Source organism: Ranitomeya variabilis, chromosome 5 (assembly GCF_051348905.1).
Source record: "Ranitomeya variabilis isolate aRanVar5 chromosome 5, aRanVar5.hap1, whole genome shotgun sequence".
Classification (NCBI taxonomy): Eukaryota; Metazoa; Chordata; class Amphibia; order Anura; family Dendrobatidae; genus Ranitomeya; species Ranitomeya variabilis.
This window is the reverse complement of record NC_135236.1, coordinates 333,084,652-333,098,595: the sequence shown is the minus strand read 5'-3', so window position 1 is coordinate 333,098,595 and position 13,944 is coordinate 333,084,652. Positions and strand designations below refer to the sequence as shown.

The 13,944-nt window shown below is 44.7% G+C and overlaps 1 protein-coding gene across 2 annotated transcripts in view; it reads left to right on the top strand.

Annotated features, from left to right (window-relative positions):
- SLC26A5 (solute carrier family 26 member 5) overlaps positions 1-13,944 on the top strand; it is a 103,931-nt gene that overhangs the window by 54,821 nt on the left and 35,166 nt on the right. For both annotated transcript variants that reach the window (XR_013215740.1, XM_077264732.1), the window contains exons 6-7: positions 4,630-4,794; positions 13,773-13,925. Coding sequence is in view for 1 of the 2 variants with exons in the window: in XM_077264732.1 (XP_077120847.1) it covers positions 4,630-4,794; positions 13,773-13,925 (318 nt within the window). In the remaining variant the exon portion in view is untranslated. The remainder of the gene's footprint in view (positions 1-4,629; positions 4,795-13,772; positions 13,926-13,944) is intronic.

Below are 13,944 nucleotides of genomic sequence, written 5' to 3'. Positions count from 1 at the left end.
TCATACTGAATGGCCAATATAACTGCTTTGAGCAGTTAACAGGAGCAGCATGGGCACTCAGGCTCAACAGGGCACACTCATCTGCTGAAGTGTGCAATGCCCTGTATTTTCTGACACTTTTCTAATATAACCAGCATTAACTTTTTCAGCAATTTGTGGTACGGTAGCTGTTGTAAGGGATCTGACAAAAGTGGCTAATTGCTCACATAATGGTATTCACTGCATCGGTCCGTGGCTTTAAAGGGAATCTGTCAGCAGGCTTTTGCTACCTCAACTTAGAGCAGCCTGGTGTAAGCAAAGAGAATATGAATCCAATGATGTATCACTTACTGGGTGCAGCTGTTCTGATACAATCAGAGTTTTTAGATTTAGCAATGAAGCAGAGCTGAGAAAGCTAACTCCGCCCACACCAGGCTCTCTATGTACAGTTTCTATAGACAGTGAGCTGCTTATCACAGGAGGGGGCATGTCAGATCAGGTCTCACAATTGCATAGCAAAAACATGCGTACAGTTTCCATTTAATGTTACAGCTGGTCCGCGTACATTACAATATCCATTGTATGGTTTATGTTTATATATTGTTTAAATCAATTTATATTTTAAAATCAGCACTGTTGTTTCTATCCTCTGATGGTAATTTTGTCTTAAACGTGTTTTGCATTTTTAGAAAAGTGGACCCCAGCCGAGCAAATAGTTGTAGAAAACAAAAATTTATTACTCCCCCTCCCTTGGTCCAGCACCAACTCCTTGCATTACTAGCTGCCGCCAATCACTAAACGCTCTCTGCTAATGACTGCACAAGCTCAGTGATTGGCTACATAGGTGATACGCGCTTTAGTCATAACGTCACTGCTGCAGCAAAAACACACCGGAAGCAACAGTTGGGAAGTCAGCGCTGACTGAGGGAGTTTGAGTATTTTCTCTACTTGTGTGTTGTTTTTTTTTATACTAATAACTGGATGCTTCTAAAAGTGGAACACCCCTTAAAGGTATAGATATACAATGATTGACTGTTGCCTATTTATATGTACAGTGGGTACGGAAAGTATTCAGACCCCTTTAAATTTCTCACTCTTTGTTTCATTGCAGCCATTTGGTAAATTCAAAAAAGTTCATTTTTTTTCACATTAATGTACACTCTGCACCCCATCTTGACTGAGAAAAACAGAAATGTAGACATATTTGCAAAATTAATAAAAAAACAAACTGAAATATCACCTGGTCATAAGTATTCAGATTTAAGTCACATGCTGTCCATTTCCTTGTGATCCTCCTTGAGATGTTTCTACTCCTTCATTGAGGCCAGCTGAGTTTAATTAAACTTTTTGGACTTGATTTGGAAAGGCACACACCTGTCTATATAAGAACTCACAGCTCATAGTGCATGTCAGACCAAATGAGGATCATGAGGTCAAAGGAACTGGCCAATTAGCTCATAGACAGAATTGTGGCAAGGCACAGTTCTGGCCAAGGTTACAACAGAATTTCTGCAGTACTCAAGGTTCCTAAGAGCAGAGTGGCCTCCATAATCCTTAAATGGAAGAAGTTTGGGACCACCAGAAGTCTTCCTAGACCTGGCCGTCCAGCCAAATTGAGCAATCATGGGAGAAGAGCCTTGGTGAGAGAGGTAAAGAAGAAACCCAAGATCACTGTGGCCGAGCTCCAGAGATGCAGTAGGGAGATGGGAGAAAGTTCCACAAAGTCATCTATCGCTGCAGCCCTCCACCAGTTGGGCCTTTATAGCAGAGTGGCCCGACAGGAGCCTCTCCTCAGTGCAAGACATATGAAAGCCCACATAGAGTTTGCTAAAAACACATGAAGGACTCCCAGACTATGAGAAATAAGATTCTCTGCTCTGATGAGATGAAGATAGACCTTTTTCATTATAATTCTAAGCTGTATGTGTGGAGAAAACCAGGTATCCTGGATGAAAACCTCTTCTAGAGTGCTCTGGACCTAAGAATTGGCCGAAGGTTCACCTTCCAACAAGACAATGACCCTAAGCACACAGCTAAAATAACAAAGGAGTGGCTTCAGAACAATTCTTGATTGGCCCAGCCAGAGCCCTGACCTAAACCAAATTGAGCATCTCTGGAGACACCTGAAAATGGCTGTCCACCAACATTCTCCATCCAACCTGGATGGACGGAACTGGAGAGTATCTGCAAGGAAGAATGGCAAAGGATCCCCAAATCCAGGTGTGAAAAACTTGTTGCCTCATTCCGAAGAAGACTCATGGCTGTACTAGCTCGAAAGGATGCTTCTACTCAATACTTAGCAAAGGGTCTGAATGACATTTGATATTTCAGTTTTTCATTTTTATTAAATTTGCGAAAATTTCTAGTGCAGAGTGTACATTAATGAGAAAAAAATGAATTTTTTTGAATTTACCAAATGGCTGCAATGAAGAGTGAAAAATTTAAAGGGGTCGGAATACTTTCCGTACCCACTGTATGTGTTAAGTTAAGTGACGGAATAGTACGTCAGCTGGCAGAACCCCCGCTTTGAGGTGGGCTCCGTTTTGTGCAGCTGAGATGTGCGTGCAATGAGCGCGAGCGGAATCACGATCCACCCGCGCCCATTAACTAGTTAAATGCCGCTGTCAAACGCTGACAGCGGCATTTAACTAGCGCTCCCGGCCGGGCGGCCGGAGGTGCTCGCACCGCTGACCCCGTCACATGATCGGGGGTCATCGGTGCATTGCCATAACAACCAGAGGTCTCCTTGAGACCTCTATGGTTGTTGATGGCCGATTGCTTTGAGCGCCACCCTATGGTCGGCGTTCAAAGCAACCCTGCATTTCTGCTACATAGAGGTGATCTGTGCTTCACCTCTATGTAGCAGAGGCGATCGAGTTGTGCATGCTTCTAGCCTCCTATGGAGGCTATTGAAGCATGCCAAAATAAAAATAAAAAGTTTAAAAATATAAAAAAAATAAAAAATAAATAAAAGTACACATATTTGGTATCGCCGCATTCAGAATCGCCTGATCTATCAATAAAAACAAAGGATTAACCTGATCGCTAAATGGCGTAGCGAGGAAAAAAATCAAAACGCCAAAATTAAATTTTTTTGATCGCCGCAACATTGCATTAAAATGCAATGACGGGCGATCAAAAGAACGTATCTGCACCAAAATGGTATCACTAAAATCGTCAGCTCGGCACGCAAACAATAAGCCCTCACCTGACCCCAGATCACGAAAATTGGAGTCGCTACCGTTATCGGAAAATTGAGCAATTTTGTTTTGTTTTTTTCTAGCAAACTTTGGAATTTTTTTACCACTTAGATAAAAGAGAACCCAGACATGTTTGGGGTCTATGAACTCGTAATGACCTGGAGAATCAGGTAATGGCAGGCCAGTTTTAGCATTTAGTGAACCTAGCAAAAAAGCCAAACAAAAAACAAGTGTGAGATTGCACTTTTTTTGCAATTTCATCCCACTTGGAATTTTTTTCACGTTTTCTGTTACACGACATGGTAAAACAATGGTATCGTTCAAAAGTACAACTCGTCCCACAAAAAATAAGCCCTTACATGACCATATTGACGGAAAAATAAAAAAGTAATGGCTCTGGAAATAAGGGGAGCGAAAAACGAAAAGGAAAAAAGCTCCGGGGGTGAAGGGGTTAAAAAAAACCCTCTAACAAAAAGCAAAAATAAAACCATAGATCTCCTCAAGGTTACTAACAGCAGCCTGTATCGCCTTCGGTCCCGCAATATTGCAGTGAGCATTATAGGACATATAGATTGGAAGCCCTGCACCATCCGGGTCTGGCCTGATGCACCCCCAGCAGACAGCCTGGGATACCTCTCAGAGCAAGGCACCATGGTTCTGCCTAGCATCTTAAGTCATGAAAGTAGCACAAGGTCCATCTTATTAAGCATTTATTGAAGCCAATATTCCAATCCAAATGTACATTAAAAACTATAGTCACCATTACATTTTGAATACACTGTTTTTAGTTTTGGTGAAATCATAGTCTAAGACTAGAAACAAAAAGTGTTTCCAACATTTTGCCTTCAATAAACGTGGAGCTGGACCAGAACGGCTCTCCATTCTTTCTCAAAGACAGAGTCCCGGTGAGGGACCTGTGTGATATTCATATGGTCCAGTAGGATATGTGACAGCTGTGTTCATGATGTCTTTCAGGTATTTAAGGGTATGTTTCCACATTCAGTATTTTCTGCGGATTGGACGCTGCGTACAGCCGCAGCGTCCAATCCGCAGCATCCAGATGTTACAGCATAGTGGATGCGCACATGCGGCGCATCTTTATAGACTGCAGCATGTCAATTTATCTTGCGGAGATGCTCAGTCTCCGCAAGATAAATATCACAAATTATGTATAGGACGCGGTGATTCCACATGTGTTTAATGAACACATGCGGAATCACCACACGTACAAAAGCTGGCAGCGCTTTGGACGGAACGGGTATCTGCTGTGTCCAAAGCTCTGCCTTTACGGAACGTGAAAACATACCCATATAGTATTCTGTAACTTGTAATAACACAAGGAAATTCAATAGTAGAATCACTGCATCATAAATGAACTATTAAAATTGTGTCACCATAGAAAATGTGACTATATAGGCCATGTACTGATATGCCGTGTGTTTTTTGCAAGCTGATCTTAGGCATACTTAGATTTGGCTTCGTAGCCATCTATCTGACTGAACCTTTGGTACGAGGATTCACAACAGCAGCAGCAGTTCATGTCTTCATATCTCAGCTGAAATACCTCTTGGGAATAAAAATTTCACGTTACAACGGACCTCTAGCAGTCATATATGTAAGTTGTGTTTCATCTTATTCTGTACTGTGATATGGTGTTATTGTATTCTGCCATTTATAGTTCATTATGCAGAATTACTGTGAGAAAACAGACAGTGTGTGCAGTGTATACACACTAGAGAGGGAGAAGACTGTACCGAAGAAGACTGTGCTTACCGTGCGCTCACTCCAGAGGGGGAGGGAAGGAGAGAGTAGCAGGCTGAAGGGGTGGTTTTAAGATACACAGACAAGGTCCTGGCGGGTCACGTGACCAGAGCGGGAAGGTCCTAAAGACCAGAGCTAGCACCCGGGCGTACTGGGGGGGGGCACAAGGCTGAGAATAAGAGCTGGCCAAGCCGGGAGCGGGGTCAGACAAGCCAAGGTCATTAACAGGAGGACAGCGCAGGACAAAAGGAGTGAGAAAAAAACGTAGTTGGGTGTTAAGCCAGAGTCAATTAACAATAGAACCGAACAACGCAGTACATAATCAACAGGCAATAGCAAAGTGGGGGACAGACTGGATCAGCAACAGGAAATATTCATGCAGAGCAGGCACAAGGCACCAACACACAAAACATCAGGGTCAACTTAACTCAGCCGAGGGCAGGAGTATAACTGACAAGGACTCGAGTTAACCAAGGCTATAAAAAGCCCTCCCAGAACCAGAAAGAGGCCCCAAATAATTAACCCCTGGCACATCAGTCTGAAAATTACCATAGGATCATGACAATTACAATTTTACATATTTTGTTGGGTATAGATTACAGCTTGGGGAATACCTTTTAGTATTGTGACTTTGTGTGTTGTTTTCCTACAATTTTATAGTATTGGAATTTTAGTATTAGGATTTTGTTCTCCTTTTATCTGATACTTAAAATATTTAGCTAAACAGTAATATCAAAATGTAACTAAAAAGTTACAGTTTAACGCATAAGCTATCCATTTCCGGCAGGCTTCAAGAAACACTCCAGATGGTGTAGAACCCCATTCCTTCTGTATTGCAGCCACCCAAAGCTCTTTAAATCTCTGCTGGAGATGTAATTTGGAAAGGAGCACAGTGCCCCATATTGGGTGTGGATGCTGGACCTCTATCATTTAATTTGCTCTGCCTCCAAAACAAATACTCCAGCACTTTTATCTATGATCCCAAGGTTCATCCCATGGTCCATCTCACGGTCCATAATGAAGATCGAGAAAGATCTTTTGCTCCATTTTATTATGGTTGTGAGAATCTCGTTCCCAAGCAAATGGAAAATTTCTTCACAGTATGCAGTGGAGGAAGTTTTGCACGAAATATAGAGAGTCAGGGAGCTTATAGCAACTGATAAGATACTCAGCATTTTTTAAGACATTGCATCTTTGGACAGAAGGGCTTTGCATCCTGGCTCAATTTGGGCAGTAGAGCATTATCTACTCTGCATTGCAGGCACCGCATGAATCTATTCCTTACGCACTCTTCCACTCCCTCATTTTCCCTTTTAGGCCGGTGTCACACAGCCTGTGCCTGCATCGGAAGACCTGGCCCTACCGCCAAGTCTCCTGACCTAACATGACATGCCTTTGAAGCAGTTAGCTCAGATATGCAGACTTGGCGGTTAGGCCAGCTCTTGTGATTCAAGCACAGTTCACAAACACAGATCTTGTGAAACCGGACTAGTTTCTTTTTTTTGGCTTCTTTTTTATAGTATTTCCATGTTCATCATTTTTGACATTTTTAAGACATTTTCAGCATCACTAGCTATAATTTCTATATTTGCTTTCTTGTTTAAATTGAATGTGATTTGTTTTTTCGGGACACATTGTACTTTGTTAGCATAAAATTTTATTTTTTGTGTGAAAATATCTTGAAATTTGATGAAACTTTGGAAAAATTTACAATTTTTAATCTTTTAATGCTGATATCCTTAAACCAGATAGTCACAACACACAAAATAGTTAATAAATAACATTTCCCATATTCATACTTTGTCAGCATAATTTTTGAAACATCCTTTCATTTCGTTGCATTGTTGGAAGGGTTAAAACTTAGCAGCATTTTTTTCAAGGAAATTTACAAATGCAACATTTTACAGATCTATTTAGTTTTGAAGTGATTTTGAGAGGCCCATTTATCAGAAAACCCCAGAAGTAATACCGTTTTATAAACTGCACCCCTCAATTTGGTATAAACTTTTGCTAGGAAATTTGTTAACCCTTCAGGTGCCGAACAGGAATTAAGGCAAAGTTGATGGGAAAAAAAATGAAAAATTACTTTTTTTTACACTAAAATATTGATTTAGCTGCAAATTTTTCATTTTCACAAGGAGTAATAGGAGAAACCAGACCATAAAATGTATTACACTATTTCTTCCGAACATGATACCACGTATTTGGTCAAAACTAGTGCTTGGACACATGGCCGGGCACTGAAAAGAAAGACCACTATTTAGTTTTTGGAGAGTAAATTTGGTTGTCATTGTGCATTCCATTTTGCATTTGGAGGACCTCTGACATGACAAAACCGCAGAGACCCCCAAGGAATTAATCTAGTAGTGTACAGAGCATTTTTAACCTAGAGATGATTAACGAAACTTAAGAACATTTAGATGTGAAAACAAAAAAATTTTTTTTTTTTCCACTAAAATACTGTTTAGAACCAAATTTCTAATTTACACGAGGGGTAATAGGAGAAAATGGACCCCATATTTAATTTTTTTAACACATATTTGGATGCCATGTTGCATATGCAGAGCCCCTGAGGTGCCAAAAAAGCAGAAACACTCACAAGTGACCCCCATTTGGCAGACTAAATCACATGAGGAATTCATTTATGGGTGTGCTGAGCATTTTAAACCCACCAGATTTTTATAAGATTGAAGAACTTAGGTGTTTTCCGATAAAATTTGAATATAGTCTCAAAGTTTTAATTCACACACGGAATAATAGAAGAAAATAGACAGGACAATTTTTTTATGCAATTTTTACTGAATGTGGCAATACGCCATGTTTGGTTGTACACTACTGTTTGAGCACACGGCAGGGATCAGATGGGAAGGAGCATTGTGGGTGCCATCAGTATAACCCCTGAGGTGCCAGAACAGCAGAAACCCCCACCAGTGACCTAATATTGGAAACTTTGCTGCTTAAGGAATCTAGAGGTGTAGTTAGTTTTTTTGAACCCACAGGTGCCTTACAGAATTGTATAACATTGGAATGTGGAAATATAATATTTTACAGGTAAAACTTTTAGTTACACAAGGTTTAATAGTGGGGGTGATGCCCCAATATCAGGGGCGTAACTACCGCGGTCGCAGGGGTCGCAATTGCGACGGGGCCCGCAGTGCTTAGGGGCCCCTAAGAACTCTGAGCTACAAAATGGGCCGCCGGCCCTTTAAATAAATCTTCTTTACAGGCCCTGGTGCGCGTGCACTCTCTCAGTGCATGCGCGATCACGGGTGGGACTGCACTTGTCCCGCAGCAGAGCCCCTCCACCACAGAGAGCCGCACACCACAACTATGGCTGCAGCTGCTCTGTGCGCACAGGACCTGTGATGAGGTCACAGGAGGGGAGGAGTCGGAGTCACATGATCAAGGGCTTCCGTGTAGTGCAGGACTGTAGTGCAGTGCTGGTTGTCATCGTGCCGGAGGAGGGTAAGCTTTTGTGTGAGGTCAGGAGGGGTTTGTGTGGATGTAGCAGAGCAGTGTGTGTATGAGGTGTACGGAGCGGAGCCGTGTGTGTATGAGGTGTACGGAGCGGAGCCGTGTGTGTATGAGGTGTACAAGGCAGAGCCGTGTGTGTACGAGGTGTACGGAGCGGAGCCGGGTGTGTATGAGGTGTACGGAGCGGAGCCGTGTGTGTATGAGGTGTACAAGGCAGAGCCGTGTGTGTATGAGGTGTACGGAGAGGAGCCGGGTGTGTATGAGGTGTACAAGGCGGAGCTGGGTGTGTACGAGGTGTACGGAGCGGAGCCGGGTGTGTACGAGGTGTACGGAGCGGAGTCGGGTGTGTACGAGGTGTACGGAGCGGAGCCGGGTGTGTACGAGGTGTACGGAGCGGAGCCGGGTGTGTACGAGGTGTACGTAGCGGAGCCGGGTGTGTACGAGGTGTACGGAGCGGAGCCGGGTGTGTACGAGGTGTACGGAGCGGAGCCGGGTGTGTACGAGGTGTACGGAGCGGAGCCGGGTGTGTACGAGGTGTACGGAGCGGAGCTGGGTGTGTACGAGGTGTACGGAGCAGAGCTGGGTGTGTATGCGGTGTATGGAGCGGAGCCGTGTGTGTATGAGGTGTATGGTGCGGAGCCGGGTGTGTACGAGGTGTACGGAGCGGAGCCATGTGTGTACGAGGTGTACGGAGCGGAACCGTGTGTGTACGAGGTATATGGAGCGGAGCCGTGTGTGTATGAGGTGTACGGAGCGGAGCCGGGTGTGTATGAGGTATATGGAGCGGAGCCGTGTGTGTATGAGGTGTACGGAGCGGAGCCGGGTGTGTATGAGGTATATGGAGCGGAGCCGTGTGTGTATGAGGTGTACGGAGCGGAGCCGGGTGTGTATGAGGTATATGGAGCAATGCCTGTGTGTACGAGGTGTACGGAGCGGAGCCGGGTGTGTACGAGGTGTACGGAGCGGAGCCGGGTGTGTATGAGGTGTGCGGAGCGGAGCCGTGTGTGTACGGAGCGGAGCCATGTGTGTACGAGGTATACGGAGCAGAGCCGTGTGTGCAAGGTGTACGGAGCGGAGCCGGGTGTGTACGAGGTGTACGGAGGGGAGCCGCATGTGCAATGTGTACGGAGCTCAGCCGCGTGTGTAGGAGTAACTATGTGTGGCCATTATACTGTAGGCAATATCATGTGTGGCCATTGTACAGTATGGAGCATCATGTGTGGCCATTGTACAGTATAGAGCACTATGTGTGGCCATTGTACAGTATGGAGCACTATGTGTGGCCATTGTACAGTATGGAGCACCATGTGTGGCCATTGTACAGTATAGAGCACTATGTGTGGCCATTGTACAGTATGGAGCACTATGTGTGGCCATTGTACAGTATGGACAGGGGCGTAACTACCGCGGTTGCAGCGGTCGCCATTGCGACCGGGCCCGGCAGGTCAGGGGCTCGGGGCCGGCAGGTCAGAGCAGGACCGGACTGGCCATCGGGCACTTCTGGCAAATGCCAGAAGAGCCGGTGCCAGTCATGGGCCGCTCGATCCGCCTCCCCCCGCCGCCGCTGACTCACCCCCCCTGCCGTCGCATTCAACTATACCGGCGTCTATGACGCCGGTAAAGTTGAATGCAATGACGGAGAAGAGAGCGTCTACAAATGCTCCCTCTCCCATCATTCCCCGCTCTGCCTCTGACACTGCGGGTGCGCGATGACGTCATATCATCGCGCACCTGCTGTGTCCCGGGCAGACTGCAGCCGAGCCTGAGACCGGAGCAGGAAGCAACGCTGGCAAGAGGAAAGGTTTTTTTTTACTGGACTGTGGGGGCATTCTCGGGGGAGGGGGGGGGAGAGATGCGGGCTGTGCTGGATATACCACTGTGCTGGATATACCACTGTGCGGGCTGTGCTGGATAGACCACTGTGCGGGCTGTGCTGGATAGACCACTGTGCGGGCTGTGCTGGATAGACCACTGTGCGGGCTGTGCTGGATAGACCACTGTGCGGGCTGTGCTGGATAGACCACTGTGCGGGCTGTGCTGGATAGACCACTGTGCGGGCTGTGCTGGATAGACCACTGTGCGGGCTGTGCTGGATAGACCACTGTGCGGGCTGTGCTGGATAGACCACTGTGCGGGCTGTGCTGGATAGACCACTGTGCGGGCTGTGCTGGCACCCAACACCATGTTGCAGTGCAGTGCTGGCACCCAACACCATGTTGCAGTGCAGGAGATTCCTCCTGCACGGCAACAGTCCGAGGCGTATCTAGGGGAAGGGGGCAGCCGGGGCACGTGAGAGACAGGAAGCAGCTCCAGTCATCACGATGAGACAGCTTCTCAGTCTGTATTTTTCCCCCCTCATACATCTCATGTACGTCTGAATGAGATCGTATTTAAGAGAAAGCCAAAATAACCCCGGGACAGAAGGCGAGAGCAGGGGGGAGGTGCGGGACAGAGCCGCTTTAGTCAGGAGAAGCTGAGAAGCTGCAGCCGGTTTACATCAGCCACCCCTGTACCAGAGAGGAGATTGTGAGTTGTGTATATGAGCTGGTATCTCTGGTGTGTGTGTGATATCAGTAGTATGTGTGTGTGTGTGTGTGTGTGTGTGTGTGTGATATCTGTAGTGTGTGTGATATCTGTAGTGTGTGTGATAACTGTAGTATGTGTGTGTGATATCTGTAGTATGATGTGTGTGTGTGTTTGATATCTGTAGTGTGTGTGATATCTGTAGTATGTCTGTGTGTGTGTGTGTGTGATATCTGTAGTGTGTGTGTGTGTGTGATATCTGTAGTGTGTGTGTGTGTGATATCTGTAGTGTGTGTATGATAACTGATGTGTGTGTGTGATATCTGTAGTATGTGTGTGTGTGAGGCAGCGGCGTAACTACCACGGTCGCAGCTGCAAGCGGCTCTGGCAGGTCAGGGGGCCGTGTGTCCCCTTGAGCCTGTCTCCCTTATGCTTGTGTCCCCATGTGCCTGTCTCCTATGTCCCCTTGTGCTTGTGTCAGTCTCCTTTGTCCCCTTGTGCTTGTGTCAGTCTCCTTTGCCCACTAGTCCCTGTGTGTCAGTCTCCTTTTCCCACTTGAGTCCTGTGTGTCCCCTTGTGCTTGTATCCCTTTTCCCCGTGTCAGTCTCTTGCCCACTAGTCCCTGTGTGTCCCCTTGTGCCTGTCTCCCTTGTCTCCTTGTGCTTGTCCCTTGTCCCCGTGTGTCCCCTTGTATCAGTCTCCCTTGCCCACTATTCCCCGTGTGTCAGTCTCTCTTGCCCACTAGTCCCTGTGTCCCCGTGTGCCAGTCTCCCTTGTCCACTAGTCCCCGTGTGCCCTTTGTCAGTCTCCCTTGCCCACTTGTCCCCGTGTGCCCCTTGTGTCAGTCTCCATTGTCCCCTTGTGTCAGTCTCCCTTGCCCACTAGTCCCCTTGTAACCTTCTCCCCTGTCTCCTAGCCCCCATGTGTCCCCTTGTGCCTGTCTTCCTTGCCCCCTTGTGCCCTCTCCCCTGCCCCCTCGTCACCATTTGCTCGTGTCTTTCTCACTGCCCCTGTATGGAGGGGTTGCATTATACTATGAGGGGGGCTGCATTGTATTCTATGGGGGTTACATTGAATTTTATGGCGGGGGGGGGGGGGGCCCATTTGGAAGTTCGCACCGGGGCCCATAACTTTGTAGTTACGCCACTGCCCAATATGTTCTCAGAAAATACAGTTTGGCCAAACGAAGAATAGTTCTTATTTTTTAATTTTTACAGCGTTCATCGCATGTTTATAAGTGATAAGATTGCTTTAGTCTTCAGGTCGGTGCGATTAGTGATACCAGATTTATCTTTTTATCTTTTTTTTTTTTTCTTTGTTTTGCTATAATCACACGGTAAAATGCTTTTTTTTTTAATTAAAAAAAGAAAATATCACTTTTTATTCAGATTTTTCAGACCCAGAGTAAACAAAAAACAGCAATTCAGTTATTAATTTTATATGTATTTTTTTGCGTTGTTCACCATGCCGTAAAAGTGATAAGACCGATTTATTTTTGGGGTCTGTTTGATTATAATGATACCAGATAATATTGTTTTTTATGCTTTGTTACTTTTACGCACTAAAAACAATATTTTGCAATATTTTACAAAAATGTACTTGTTTTTGCATTGCCATATTTTGAGATCTGTAACTTTTTTTTTTTTCTGAAATAGCATTGTTTGGGCTTGTTTTTTTTGCTGGTCAGTTTGATGTTTTCATTAGCATTTTAGTCAGTATGGTGAAAAAGCAACATTTCTGTTTTGTTGTTTTCTTTTTATTTGGTGTTCTCCATACCGAATAAATACTGAGACAGTTTTATAGTTTGAGTTCTTCCGGTTGCATTAATACCAATTATGTGTACCTTTTTTTTGTTTTAACGCAAATGCTGCGTTTAGTGGCAAAGTGGGTTTTTGTGGATTTTGTACGCTTTTTGGGTGTAATTTTCCAAATTTTTTACATATTTTATTTCACTTTTTTTTTTTTTTTTTTACTTTTTCACTTGGTCCCACTGTGGGGCATGAATATTTTTTACTTTGATACTCGTGTACTGCAGTGCCTGAAACTTGTCAGTTTTTCACAGACATAGCCTGTTAGACCCTGCTTATATAGCAGGAACTAACAGGCCACTAAGACATCAGGTGACCTTGGGGTGCTAATGCAACTACCGGAACACACGATTTTGATTGAAGAGGATGTTTTAACCCCTTTTTAGCCAGTTAGATGTTGCTTTTGCGATTGTCAAGAGCATTTAAGGTGTTAAGTGACCCCGATTGGTTCCAAAATCAATGCCGCAGGGTGTTAGCTGTCATATACAGTTGTCACCTGTGGTATTTAGTTATTTCTCACTGCCGTTTTAAAATGGCGCTGAGGAATAAGGCCCCATAATGACTGCAGTTGTAATGCGGATTGAGTGGTTAAAAATGTTTTCTTCTTCATATTACCTTTGTTTTTTTTTCTATTCATTTATATAAACAATTTAAAGAGTAGATCATTTTTGAATTACATTCCCTTTTATGACATCAACCATATTTATTGTGACTATATAATTGCCAATAAAAATATTTTGCCATTAAAGAGTTCCTCAGAATTAAACCTAGTAGAATGGAGCTTTCACCAAATTTCCAGACTTAAAGAAAACACTCTTGACATACAGTGGTGCTCAGTGATGGGATGCAGATCGTAAAACCCGAAGGACGTGACCAGGTTCCAGGAGAGCAGAAGCATTAGCCTTGACCGGTTTCTTGATGTATGGATATATTTAGATTTTCTGTGCTGACCTACCAATAATGCGTTAGTCCGATTCCTACACTGGTCAGAGTCTGGATACCTTTAACGTGTCTTTGTCCGTTTCAGCGATTAATAGCCGTTTTATCCAATATCCCAACAACCAATGTCGCCACGTTTATTACCGGGATTATATGTGTACTCTTACTGCTGGGTGCTAAAGAAATTAATGATCGATTTAAAAAGAAATTGCCAGTTCCCATTCCAATGGAGATAATTGTTGTAAGTATTGGACTTCATG